The sequence below is a fragment of the Peromyscus leucopus genome, chromosome 9, assembly GCF_004664715.2.
Source record: "Peromyscus leucopus breed LL Stock chromosome 9, UCI_PerLeu_2.1, whole genome shotgun sequence".
NCBI lineage: Eukaryota > Metazoa > Chordata > Mammalia > Rodentia > Cricetidae > Peromyscus > Peromyscus leucopus.
In genome coordinates, this window is record NC_051070.1 from 70,441,405 (window position 1) to 70,456,151 (window position 14,747).

The window sequence follows — 14,747 nt, forward strand, 5'->3', positions numbered from 1 at the left end:
CCATACTTTGGGCAACAAGGCTGAGCCCCATATCTTAAGCAGTTTCTGCTCTCCAACCCAGAACACCCAGGAATCACATTTAGCACTCCTACATGAATCACAGTCACATCCGACAGAAGTGGATCAAACACCACAACCTTCTTTCTGAATCCTCCCGCCATGATTATCACAAAGTTGTAACTTCAGATCAGAAAAGATAGCTGCTGCCACCACTACGTGTTCTCACAATTTAACTCACAAGCACCAGAGGGCAGCCAGGAGCTCAGCTCAAATATCAAAATTCTTCAGACCTCTGGTGGCAGAGGTTCAGTCAAAAACTATTTCCTTTAGGTTCAGAAAAGCAAATATCATTTTTCTCATATACAGTTCCTAGATTTTAATGTTTATATATACATAGATACGTAGAGGAATGCCACTGGTCATAGAAATAGAAAAAAACATTAGAGGAAAAAAAGAGGTCTTAGTAGAGGGCTGAAAAATGAAAAGAAGCAGAAAATTATACAGTGACAGACTACAGGTGACATAAAACCAGGAGGCTCCAAGAGGGAGTCTAAGAGATAGCAGGAGGGGACAAGGGAAGTGGATGTAGCAGTGATGCTGGTGGTCATCTAGAGTTTTACAGAGTTCATTCCCTGTGACAGACAAAGGACTGGGTGTCTGGAAAAGACAAAAGATGAGCCTCAGAGGAGGAGGAAGTCAAGCTTCATCCTCTAGGGATGGGGATACTCTAAGGCTGGGAGTTCACTAAACTGATTCTGAGCTGAGTCTTTGGTAGGTCTCTGGGTCCTCCTCTTTCCTCTGTTGGTCCTGTTCAGATAGTAACACTCTTACCTTCCAAACACTTCTATTCACATACTTTCTAGGAACTAGAAGCTTCCATATCAAGGAGCTGTTTATGCTTTCCCATCCACAAATATTCCTCTTTCTAACTCTTTCAGAAGTTTGTTACCTTCAGTACTATGTTTAAGACTGATAAAAGTATTTAAGACATAAATAAAAAATTAAAAATAAATACTTCCCTCTTCCACCTTTGGAGTAGGATAGAGCATGATTTTCAAGGAGAAAAGTGGAAAGATTTAGACAAAATCTTCACAAGCAGTTGCATTTGAATTAAGACTGACAGGGAGTGCAGAAGAGCACCAGGCTGGGAGTTGATGGGACCGCACTATGGGCAGGCAAGGCAAAGGCTCAGAGTAGAGAAAATGAATCTTACACGTGTTAAGAAGATTTCATTGTTTGCCATTAGTGAGTTCTCTAAGTGTCCATTGCTTTACTTTGCATTCCTGGGGGAGGGTATTCTCCTGTCAAAATAAGTGTTGTAGCCTTTCAGAATCCCTTAGCTCTGAAGTTTCTTTGTTAGATTTTAGTTTGCAAGGGCTTGCTAAAGTCATGGTGAGTCACTGAAGTTTCAGATCATTACTGATTAGGATCCTATGTAAGAATTTATGTCACTTAATGTTTATTTTGTTGAACTGGAGCTCCAAATCTCCTTGAACTCATATGCCCAATGCTTACCCTCTCCAGCTATGTGGTGGCTTTCTTCATCTCTCTGACTTATTTTTGTCTGAATTTCACTTTTTCAGATGAGACCTGCTGTACCACAGTTACAGATTTCACTTTCTTCGCCTCTGATATCCATCCTATGACTGCTAGTTTTTGATGTTCTTGTTTATGAGAGTTGTTTGATAGACACACAAGTAGTATTTTTCTTGATCCAGCCAGTTAGTCTCTGACTTTTAGTTGGTGAATTTAAGCCATTTATGTTTTGTACTATTTACAATTTATGTAATATATTAACATCATTCAAACCTAGTGCCTGAACATTATGCAAGTGAACAGGCCAGCCACGTTTGGTATGAGTCACCTGAAGTAATGTTGCATTGGAGTCATATTGTAGTTGCTAGTGGTTTCTGGGATAAATGATAAAATTGTGCTGGTGTCTGCTCTTCTGTACAGACAGTAAGAATATTCCAGTGTGTGTCCACTTCTTAGTTCTACCCTCCCTCCAACATATAAAAGACAGTTGGGTTTTTTTTGTTTTTGGGTTTTATTTTTATTTTTATTTATTTATTTATTTTGGTTTTTTGAGACAAGGTTTCTCTGTGTAGCTTTGCACCTTTCCTGGAACTTGCTTTGGAGACCAGGCTGGCCTCAAATTCACAGAGATCCTCCTGGCCTGCCTCCAGAGTGCTGGGATTAAAGACATGTGCCACCACTGCCTGCCTAAAAGACAGTTTTAATTGAAACCTAAACACAATCACCCTATAGTAATGATAGTTATTAAAAGGTCTGTGTGTAGGTTTAATCAGGAAATGTCTCTACTTTCTATATTACATTGGCTCATGCGTACAACTTCCTCTGCTGATGTAGTTCTGCATCTTCAAAATTTAGAGTGGATTAATCAGATTATGATACCTTAATTTATTAAAAATCATGTCCTTTTAACTTGATTATTGACAGTGACTTGCTGTTGTCATGATTTTCTTGGTTAATGATTTGGTTGTATGACTCATTGCTGTTCTTTCCTTCCCAGATCATGTTAGGGGTTTGTTGGTTGGCTGTATTGACATGATCGATTCCTTCCTGGCTCTCCTCCTTTATCATTTTCTCTCATAAAATGCATTATTTTTATGTTCTTATGGATGAGACTACCTTTGTTCATACATTTATAGTGTTGCTCTAAGGATTTTCTGCAGTGTTGGCTGGGTTTTCATGAATTGTTTTGATTTATGCTTTTGTTGAAATGGTTTTATTTCTCTATTGAATTGAAGAGATCACTTGCCAAGTATAGCAACCATGGTTGACAGTTATTTATTTTGGGTCTTAAAACATATCATGACATACTTTCTTGGCTGTTAGGGTGATCTAGTCTTTCCTGGTGTTTCTGATTTGAATGTGAATTGACGCTTTCGCCTTGTAATTTTTTTGAGGATTTTGTTTGTTTGTCTTTTTTTTTGAGTCAGGGTTTCTTTGTGTAGCCCTGGCTGTCCTGGAACTCACTTAATAGGCCAGTGGGGCCAAAATTGAGGGATTCCCTGTCTCTGTTTCTAGATTGTGGCAATTAAAGGCAAATACTACCACAGTTTGGAAGGAGGTGGTTGGTTTTTTGCTTGTTTGGTTGGTTTGGTTTGGTTTTTCAAGACAGGGTTTTTCTGTGTAGTCCTAGCTGTCCTGGAACTCAATCTGTAGACCAGGCTGGCCTCAAACTCAAAGATCCACCTGCTTCTGCCTCTTAAGTGCTAATATTAAAGACATGCACAGTCTGACTTTCCTTAATACTTCTTAATAATTTTCCTTGCATGTTAAGGAGCAGTTCTTATTTGGTTATGTCTGTTTAGGATAAATGCTAGTTAGTTTGGATCTCCATTTCTTTCACTCAACTTGAAGGATTGTCTCTTATCATTTGATTGAATGAACTGTCTATGTTTTCAAACTTTTTCTCAATTCCTTCTTCTGCCCCATGGATTGTTGGGTTTGACCTCTTGGATGTGTCCCATAGTTCTTGGAAGGTTAGGTTATGTTCATTATTTTTCTATATAGTTTATGATTGTATTGCGTCTCAACCTTGTCTTTCATCTATGAAATTCATCCTTCTGCCTGGACTTGTCTGTTAATGATGCTTTCTGAAGTTTTCTGTTTGATTGGTTGATTCCTCCTTTTTTTTTTAAACAACTAGAATTGGTCCATTTTCAGAGTCTCAATTTTCTTGCTGAGGATTTCCTCCATTTTTTAAAATATATCTCCAAGTTCCTGATTATTTTGTTCACTTTGATAACTTCCTTATCCTATTCCCAAGTTGAGTCTCCTACATAGTTCTTATGCTTACTTGACTCCCATCGATGATAACTCATATTTATTCAAAGAGAACACTAAGTCTTATCTTGAATTTTAGCTGTCCCATTCTCTTTGGTGTCCACTACTGAAGAGTTATTGGTTTAAGTGGATGTCATAGTGGTAGATTTTCTCATAAATTTTGGGTTTATTCATTGTGCTTTGTGCATCTGATGAATGTGTTTTCTAAGTTTCTTCCTCTGTTTTATCCTCTGTCTAATGTGGTTTCTCCTGGTGATTTGTCTTTACTTGGACTTATGTTACCTACTGCTATTTAGCAGGAAATGAGCCTGAACTACCAGACATAATGACTTACCAGAAATCATAGTGCTGACTTACAGTAGAAAACACATACAGCATTTTTTCAAATCCCCAGCAGAGTTTAATGACAGTGTTTGGGTGAAAAATGTACTTCCTTTGAGGTAACCTTTATATCATAAACTGAATAAGGAATGGAAAAGAGGAAAGAATGACTAAAATTAAAATGAGAAAGAAAGCATGTAAGACAGAGTTTGGGACAATAGAGAAACTGTTATAAGACTACAGTCATAAAAGCTTTGACAGCAAGATTAAATTATCAGACAGCAACCTAAGAAAATATAAATATATAAATACAAATAAATACAATCTTCTGGAAATGACAGAGACAACGAACTTATGAAATCACAAAAGTGGTGTCTACAAGTACAAGATTGGATCTTTGAATGTTTTATCTTTGTCAGGAGGTTCAAGCCTAGCTGAGGAGCTACATTCTGTTGGTGCTTCCTTGGGGAAGGGAAGTCCTATCTCTCAGTGGGGTAAGTACTGAGAAGCTGTTATCTTTACTCCAATAACTCCCCTGTCCAAGTCCATGCTCATGGAAGAAACCATACTAAGGTACAGTGGGCCACAAGAAAAAGATATAAATATAAGACAAAAATGAGACTTGTTGGAAGGAAGAAGGAATTTGTGGGGAGAGGGAGGGTAGTCAGAGAAGATAATAGGGAAATACAATCAAAGCGCATTATACGTGTGTGTGTGTGTGTGTGTGTGTGTGTGTGTGTATGTGTGTGTGTGTCTGTGTGTGTCTGTGTGAAACTGTGCAATAATAATGAATTTAAAACATTAAAATACCCAACGTCATGAAGTAAAAGGCATCATGCACACAATCATTTTTTCATCCTCTTCAGGATGAGGTGGTTTCATCCTCTGCTTGGCTTGATTTCATATCAGTCTCCACAGATAGCGGAAACCTACTAGTTTCATGAATCCAAACAAGTTATCAGGAGGTTCTTCCAGAAGAGGATTTCTGTGATGAAATACCACTTTTCCATCAGAAGTTTTTGAGTTGAGGCCCTGTTCTATTTTGGTTTGGGTTTCTGTAAAAGAACACAGGTCAAAACCAAACAGTTTAAGAAAGAAAATATTTCAGATCATATTTCTACCTCACAGTAAACATTGAGGGAACCAAGTCAGAACTCAAGACAGGAATCAATAGCCAGGAACTGAAACACAGACCAGGGAAAAGGCATTAGGACAGCTGGATTTTCTCTTTGTGGTTCTCATGGAGCCCATGCAAGCAGAAACTTCACTGCTGGCTATAGATGGTGGTAACTGGCAGGAGCAGCTTGTTACAGCTCTGTTGCTTGGCTAGTTCTTTTTGGAGACAGTACCATGCCCACTACTTTCTTTAGCCCTTTCTCTTAAATGACCTATTGTGGTTTTACCTTGCCTCTATTTCCTCTTATGTCAGAAACCCAACATCTAATCTCACAGCTTACCCAGAAGCCCTATGGTAGCTTTGGAGTCTGAGTGTAAACCATGCAGAAAAGGGGGTTAGAACATTGACTCAGTAGTGAAGAGCACTTGTGTCTCTTACAGAGGCCCTCCCTTGGCCTCCAGGAGCACCTGACATGCTCACAGTACACACACATACATGGAGGAAAAACAGTTTCACACACAATATAAAATAAATAAACAAATCTTTGAAAACATATCTGGAAACACATTTCCCAGAATTTCCTTCCCCATGTTGTTCTGTTTGGAGGTTGGACATAGAAAAGGCAACTGCAGAGGAGTTGAGATACAGGTGGGATATATTTATATACATTCATATTTTTTATGGACCTCAGTTGATTCAGGCCCAGGCTCATATGATTTCAATGAGGTTCCTACTCACTCTCTACTCTTCACTTCTAGAGCTTTTCTTTATCTTGGATCAACTCTGAGTGTAGTGTGTTAGAAAATACCATGGTTTCTTCCTAATTTCCCTAAAATGAGTGAGATTGAGGAGATGGGGAAGGTTTATCCTTCTAGATTCCAAGTAACTTATGAGCCTCACTGTAGTTTCAAAAGTATGAGTACCATCAGGTGCTGCCCTCATGATGCTGTCCTTCCCTATTCTGGTCTAACTGTCCTTCTGTGTCTCAGGCTCAGTACCAGATGCAAAGACAGTGATGTAGGGACTCGCCAGAACCAGCAGTTTCCTGGGGTGAACTCCTCCTAATGTGTCTCTGACTACTTCACTCATGATGGCTCTGCTCTCTCAGCTTCACAAGGAAATTATGTTCGTTGCTCTTCCAGATGCCTTGTCTGGGCTATGTGCTGTTACCAACTTAAAGAAAAACTAATACTTTAGATTATTGTGGTATAAGATTCCCAAGTATAGAGAATACTACAAGTGCTCTCTGTGGTCTATTTTTAGCTAAATACTTTCAAGACAAAGAATTAAAAGAAAGACATTCACCAAGACTGTTTCTAAATTTCATAAGATGTTTTACTCAGAAACACACTTCTGATGCAGACCACAGATGAAGGAGCCATGGTTGGGAACTCCTAGTCTGGATGTGCAGGTGTGCTTCTCATCTGGACTTCCAGAGAGAGGCTGTGCTTAAGGAGATCCAGTTTTTGTTCAGCTTGTACTATCATTTCAAACACTGTGAGTGTGTTCCCAGAGTGCACAGAAATACTTCACTGAATCTTCTAGCTGTGAGGCTGAAATGACAAGACTGATGGACTTGGCTGATTTCTGAAAGACAACAGAGTAGTGACTGCTCTTCTTGGTCTGAGTAAAAGAAGAAAACTGGCCAATGAGGAAAATCACTTCTCCACTAAGAAGCTGCTTGTACCAAAAAAGATAGTATAAGTTTTGACTTGTCTCATATGAACAGTCCAGGGTGACAGTTTCCCCCTCCTTTGTGCTTGCAGTTGATTGGACCTGAGTCACTTTCTGGCTCAAACTGGATCCTGTAGAATAATCGAAAGAAAGAAAAAAGCTCATTCTATGGTAGTGTGAACAAAACACTGTTGTAATTTGCTACCTTGAGACCCAAGACAAACGTAACTGAAGACATATTCTGCTTGCTTCTCTCTAATCCCTGTTCCCCGTCATGTCCATGTGAACTGCCACATGCCTAGGACGGTGCTTCCTACTTAGTATACTAAACTATAAGTAAAGCATCCATACCAGAGAAGGCCAAGGCCAAAAACAAGTAGAATAAGCTGCGAAGAGGCATGTGGACCATGTCCCTCTCTGTGAGTGTGTCTCCTCAGCCTTAGATCAGTGTTGAGTGTCTCAGTGCCTGACACTGCACATGTACTGACTGTGTTTCCCACATCGCCACAAGCAGGAAATGGGGTTTTGTATGATCATAGGCCACAAGCTCCTTGTGCAGAGGAAACAGTGTAGTTCACCATAGACTTTTATTTGCTTCCTGTCTTTCTTGATAGTTAAATGAGGCAGCACTTAAAAGGGAGAATGGGAAAACCCGTCCCTGCTGAGCATAAAGCTGCTTTGAACTCATGGTTGTTATTCAGTGGAATAATTTGGGCAACCCAAAGTCAGATTCATCTTAAGCCATGTGCAGTCTTCAGTTCACTTCCAGACCATTGTCTTATGTTTACTTCTCTAAATCTATTATCTAATAAAGCTTAATTAAAAAAGAAAGTCCTCACAGGTCTGTGAATTTCTTTGTGACTCACTGTGATCTGAAATAATCTTCCTCCTTTACTGAGTCCTGGGGTCCATATAAATCAATCAATTAGTAGAACTATTTTTAAATCACATGGTAAAGGGCAGTCCATCAGAATTCCAGAAGATACCTGTTTGTTTATGTTATGTGAAACTGTAACATGAGTAAATTCATAGTCCTAACAGAATAAAGAGAGGCTCAGTGTGTCAGTAGCCTGCTGTGAATCATGAGGACCTATGTGTTGATCTCCAGCAACCACTTAAGAATTCAGCTGATGTGGGCACACCTGCAGTCAGAGCTCTGGGAAACAGAGGCAGGAAAATCATGAGGTCCCACTAGTTATACAATCTAGTCCGATTGGTGAGCTTCAGTGTCAATGAGAACCTCTACCACATAAACAAATATATTAATTAATTAAATGAATAAATAAATGGGGAGAGCAATAGAGGAAGATAACCAATGTTGACTCCTGGATCACACACACACACACACACACACACACACACACACACACACACACACACATACATATTCACACACACGGAGAGAAAGAGAAACAGAGACAGCAAGACGCAAAGAGAAGTTACACTAATTTGAAAAGCTACTTTTACAAAACCCAATTTGCTTGTAATAGTCTAACATTTAGTTTGATTTAGAAAATGTCCTGTTCTTGCCACACAAACAATTTACTTATTACATTTCCTAGAAGCTTCTAAACCATTACCCTGAAGTATTCAGTCTCACTTGTTAAATTCTGTGTATATTTTATTTTATTTTTTATTTTTATTTTATTATTTTGAAGAAAATTAAAAACACCTTGCAAAATGTATTTTTGTGCCATGAAAACAGAGGCCATGTGGTGGCCTATTACATAGTCTGTCATACACGCAGAGGCAAGCCAGAGTTTGTCTAAGTAGAAACTGCACCAAGACCGGTTGCTATTGGAGGGGGCGACAGTGACAGGTCCTTGGCCAGACTGCTCCCTTGCTCCAGGCCTTTATTTCCCTTCCGTTAGTAGAGGTGGGGGTGGGTTGAACCATATGGTCTCTCCTGGCCTAAAGACAGACCAGGTTGTCAGTGCTAGGCAGAGGTCATGTGACTTGATAGGCAGAGGTCGTGTTGTGACAAGTTGACCTGGAGAGACCGGTCAAGTCTCAGCATACAACCCGGGAAGCCTATGGGGTGGGGCAGGTCAAGTCACAACTTTCATCTTTTAGGGCTTGCCCCTTCCGGACCTGACATTCCTGGCTCCCCCAACAGATTGTGGCTTCGAAAGGGGCCCCTCCCCAGGGAAGATTGAGATTGTCCACCGGTGGCCTGGGAAGAGGCCCAGAAGCCGTGTGTGTGTGTGTGTGTGTGTGTGTGTGTGTGTGTGTGTGTGTGTCCCGCCCCTCTCCTGTCCAGGCGGTGGCAGCGGCGGTGGCCACAGTGATAGCAAATTCTGCGTCTATTTTAATGTGGAAAGCGGTCTTATGATAATCTTGCCAGGCCTGTCTGTGACTGCAGCCTATTATATGTACATGACACATGTAACTTGAAGGTACTTAGGGGCATGTGCTGCGTCATCATTGGAAAATGTAGCTTTTAATCTTTCATTTGCTCTCATTATCCCAATGGATAAAATGAACCAAAAGGCATTCAGAAAAGAAAGTAGAAACTAGATCTCTGAAAGAGTTCCAGTTCTTGCTTTGAGCTTAAGTAACTAGTCAACATGTACATCGGGGATGAGTTCCTGGTATCTGAGATGTACACCTCTGCCCACCTCACTGCTGAGTGCTGACAGGCAGCACATGCCCTGGACTGCAGTCTCTGTGGATGAGCAGGAGACCATGGGAGCCACAGCAGCCTGGGGAGCTCAGGATAGCAGGGCTGTGCCCTTCTCTAGTTCTCCACAGAGCAGGTGGATGCTCTCCATGCTGCATGGCCACAGCCTCTGAGATGGGGCTTTGGAGCACATTGGGTTTGAGTGCTGGGCTGGACAGTTGGTATCATTCTAAATGTTGCCTTGTGTTTCCTTGAGATTTAATTGACAAACAATTCTTCCTATTGAAGAAAAAGCTTATGGTTGGTAAAGAGATGGCTCAGCTTGAAAAGCACTTGCTGCTAAGCATAAAGATGCAAGTTCAGATCAAAGGACCCACTTAACTCGCTAAGAATCCTGAAAAACCTGCAACTTCAGCTTTGAGGGATTGAACACCATCTTCTGTGCTTCACACACACACAGGTAGGTGTACCCATGTACACACCCAGGTTTGTGTAGAGTCACAAGGGCCTGCACATGCACAAATGTAAGTAAAAATCAAATCTTAAAAAAGATTAAAGCTCAGTCCTTAAGGAATCATACAACAAATTCAGTCATTCAAGAAAATGGGGATTAGGGATACTGGAGGGGGGTATCTTTGTCACTCTTCAATTGCTGTGAAGAAATACCATGACCAAGCACACTGGTAGAAAAAAAGTGTTTAATTTGGGACTTGCTTAGTTGCAGAGGTTTAGTCCATTATTCTTGAAAGACAGTCAAAAGAATGATACATGGTAAACAAAGCCTTTAGAAACCATGAGAGAGGCTCCAGGAAAAAAAAAAAATGCAGAGGCCCATTTCACTGAAGTGCATTTTGTTCCCTGGATTGGTCTTGGGTGTGATTGCATGCCTCCTATGTTAAACATCTCTATTCAATTCATAAGACATATTTATTACTGTTGAATGTCAGAACATAGCTATAAAAACCAATCTGGTGAGTATATTCTGAATCTTGATATGGCCTTCTGCTTTGCTTTTGTGCTTCCTCATATATAATCTATAGTACGTGGCAGGCAATTGTGTTTAAATTGGCCTGTCCAGAGAAAGTTCTCTCAAAGGCTGCTCTGTTAATATTTATTATGTGCTTGCTGGTGTTTATTTACATGTTTTTCTGATTGTGTTTTGTTGCACCCAGTCAGTCTTCTTTGAGTCATTGCTTTCTTTGTTGCATTTGAGTATAAAAGTATGCAGAAACTGAAGTATGGTTGTCTATAACATGAGACTGTAGTTGGCCCCATTCTTTCAGATCCTCAGATCCCAGGTCTAGCAGACATCTGCATAGGTCAGCAAAAATCAACACATTATCATCATGTTAGGAACATGATGGCATTCAAGCAAGTACTGGGGCAGTAGCTAACACATATAACCTTATGTGAAGGCAGAGGAGAGAGAAAGAGAGGGGGGATACCATGGTGACATTTTATTTGTACTGAAATGTGATTTTATTTGTATGTTAATAAATAAAGTTGCCTGGGGGTCAGAGCTAATAGCAAGCCATAGCAGAGCTGGGCGTTCATGGCGCATGCCTTTAATCCCAAAACTTGGTAGGCAGAGCTTGGTAGATCTCTGTGTGTTCAAGGATAGAGCCAGCATTGGAGACACATGCCTTTAATCTCAATACCATGGAAGACCTGGAGGGTTGTACAACAGACAGTGACGAGGCAGTCATGTGGTTAGTTTTACAACCAATAAGAAGGCAGAACAGAAAGTCAATATAAAGACAAACAGACAGGAAGTAGGTCTCTTTCGGAGAAGTCTCTTGGTTTAAGAGGCTAGCTGCAGCAGGCGGTAAGGCTCTTAGCTCTGGTCTCTTGGCTTTCTTCTTTGCATTGGTTCTGTGTTTCTTATTTAATATGATGGTTGGTTACATCTACAGGATACTATGGTTTTGACATGGGTTTTTGAAACCTTAAAGCCCATCACCAGTGACACAGTTTCTCCAATGAGGCTATAGTCCCTAATTCTTTCAAATAGAGTTACTTCCTGGTGACTAATAATTCAAATCTATGAGTCTCTTGGGGGCCATTATTATTCAAGCCACCACATTCCACTCCTTGTCCCCATAAACTTGTAGATATATCATAATGCAAAAATGCATTTGTTCCAACTTCAAAAGTCCCAATAGTCTAGCACAGTCTCAACATTGTTTAAAAGACCATCTCTTCTGAGACACAAGGCAATCTCTTAACTGTGATGCCCTGTAAAATCAAAATCAAAAAGCAGATCATATACTTGTAACATATAATAGCACAGAATATATACTATTATTCCAAAAGGGAGAAAAGAGATCATAATAGGGTAATGTTGGACCAAAGAAAATTGAAAACCACCTAGGCAAACTCCAAACTCTGCATTTCCATGTCTGATGTCAAAATGCTCTTCAGATCTCCAACTCCTTTCAGCTTTGTTGACTGCAACACACTTCTTTCTCTTGGGCTTGTTGCATCTTTCCTGCCAGATACCCCAAGACTCTGGCATCTCTAACATCTTGGGGTCTCCAAGGTAATCCAGGCTTAACCTTCAAAACTTCATGGGGTTGCCTCTCTGGACCTCTGTTCAGGCACACACCTGCTACATGCCTGGCCTCAGAGGCTTTCCGTGGTTATAGAGGGAGATTACACAGAGTTCATCCTTGATTCTAAAATAAAATCCATGTGACCAGGCTGCCACATTTTCCTGTTTGCTGGAACTAGGATTGACTCCCTTGTTAAAACACATCTTCACCACCTTCCTGATTTCAATTGTCTCCTTTACTGCCTAAGCTTGGCTGTCCTGGAACTCACTCAGCAGACCAGGCTGGCCTCAAACTCAGACATCTACCACATGATAGATATCGACTACCACATAAAGACACTCAAATGGTGATAATTATGTTATTATAAATTAACCTGTATTAATTGTCTCTTAGATCTCTTTAAATATTTTCCAGTGCTTAAATCCCTAGGAAGCTCAGAGTTCTGTCTTGAACCCCCAGAATTTCTCAATTCTTTCTTCTGCATCTTCAAGGATACCTTTGCTCTCCTGCTGACTGCTGAGCTAGGTGTTTGTATTCAGTGACACCTATTCCAATCTGATACAAATACTGTTCCCAGCTTCTGGCTCAAGTTTAAACTTGACAAGGATCTAACACTTGGAAAGACTTGGGGAGTTCACCCACTGGTATTGTGAGATTTATCTCCTACTGCTAAGAGCCAACTGACTGATTTTCCTTCTTCATTCTCTCTTTTGAATATTGAAAAATTAATTACTCAGTGTGAATGGAAAGGAAAGCTTGCAGGCCTTACATGCTTAAGTTAAATATCTTCCACGTTGTTTTTGCTGAATTAAGTTTTCTAAGACAAAGTTTCCCTATGTGGCTCAGCTAGACTTCCAATCCTAGGCTCAACCATGCCTCCTGCCTTGACTTCCTAGGTAGTTAGGGCTCCCACAACCTTCAGCTATGTAGCATGAAAACATTTAATTTTATAAGCTAATTAAATTTTTCTCCAGTGGAAATCTTGTTAGTATGTATATAGCATTAAGTGAGTAAACAGTGCAAAGTGTTAGGCAATGAGAAGTCCCTTTTCCATTCTGTGCACTGTCGATGGCCATAAAGACTGCAGCTGCTTCTGTTAGCTAAAAAAATTACCTTCAAAATCTTCTTTTGTTCATCTATAAAATACACTTATGAAAATAGCTCTTTAATGAAATCTTATATATTTTCATGATATGAGTAAATTGAATTCTTCTTTCCCTCACAGATGTCATTTGTCTATTTTAAATATACTGACATCCTTCTAATTACATCCTGGTTTCCATACATGAATTTCTTGAAGATAGATGGGGTATAAAAAGCAAAAAAGAGGAATGAGATGTAGTCAGTGGTCACATAAATCACCACTTCCCTGGTAATCAGAGGAGTTTAAGGTAAAAGACAATTCTATGTGATTTCTATCACATAAGGCACAGTCAAAGTGACTGATATTATGTTGTAATACCGACACATTAATAGCATGTTGACAAAAGTGTAGGATGATAAGGACTTTATAATTTCCACCTGGTATGAACAAACCACACAGAAAAACATTTGTACAACCACTTAGAAAACAATTTGACTAAGATAGTTAAGGAAATGGATCTAAAACTTCAGTGGTGCCTGAGGAGGAAAGGGAGACTAGAGAAAAGCAAGCCATGACTTCACCTTGGTCTGTATGTGGCCTGAATGAGTCTGATCCTTACATTCACTGTGTCACCTGTCACCTGCTCCTGCAGATAAAACCCCTCTGCACCTCTGCCAGGCTCAGCCCCACAGCGGGCTTTTGCTGGAGCCTCAGCTGCAGGTTTGGGTATGGGCTGCAGGTGCCTGGAGATCACTGTGTTCCTGCTGCACAGAAGTAGGTGGCTGAGTCTCCAGGCTGAGAATCTGTGATGTGCAAGGAGAGCTGTTTATCACTTTTCCTGAAGAAGACTGTGAATCTTCCATCTTCCTTTTTATTCGACACAGATCGTATGGCTATCAGAAGTGTAGGGCCTTCACCAGGGAACTGCCGGTACCATGGGAAGTAGTCAAATGTGCTGTCCTCATAAGTGCAGTTCAGAACTGAAGTCCCTCCTTCCCAGACTGTTAGAGATTGGGGACTTTGTCTCACTTGCTGCTGGTCACGTCTGTCCTGCTGCTGGCCATTCACCACTGGGCAAAGAAATAACAATTATCATTAGTTTCCCAGGTTGTACTACCTGCTCGTGGTTTCAGCATTCGTGGTTTTGTCCTGTCCCCACTTCTCTCACACCTCCACATTAATTACACATCCTGAGTTTTCTCCTCCATGACTCACAGGCTAGGGAAAGGGCCAGGACTAACAATGATGACTTCAGGATCTTATCCATTCCTCCTAGACTGAAGCTTGGGGAGAACTCCAGTGGCCTTTTATCTCCCCACAGAACACTGAATCTGCCTTCACAGGCATTTAGTTCTTTCAACAGGCTCCACCCCTCACAGACACTTTGTCTTAAGCTGTTTCTGATATAGAAAGCACTTCCCATTTTGCTCAAATTTAGTATTGCAGAAAAAAGTCACTGAGAACCAGCAATCCCCTCTTTGTAATTCTACCATTATACACTGTTGGTAGGAATGTGTGTTGATAAAATCACCAAGAATGGTAGTGGTTTTCTTCTGAAATATAAAA

The 14,747-nt window shown here is 40.5% G+C and overlaps 1 gene segment (V, D, J or C); it reads right to left on the reverse strand.

The window, feature by feature from the left end:
- Positions 1-13,931: 13,931 nt before the first annotated feature.
- LOC114684582 lies at positions 13,932-14,520 on the reverse strand. The segment is given in 2 exon segments: positions 13,932-14,251; positions 14,397-14,520. Coding segments are annotated over 2 exon segments (372 nt in total).
- Between the last annotated feature and the right edge of the window lie 227 nt (positions 14,521-14,747).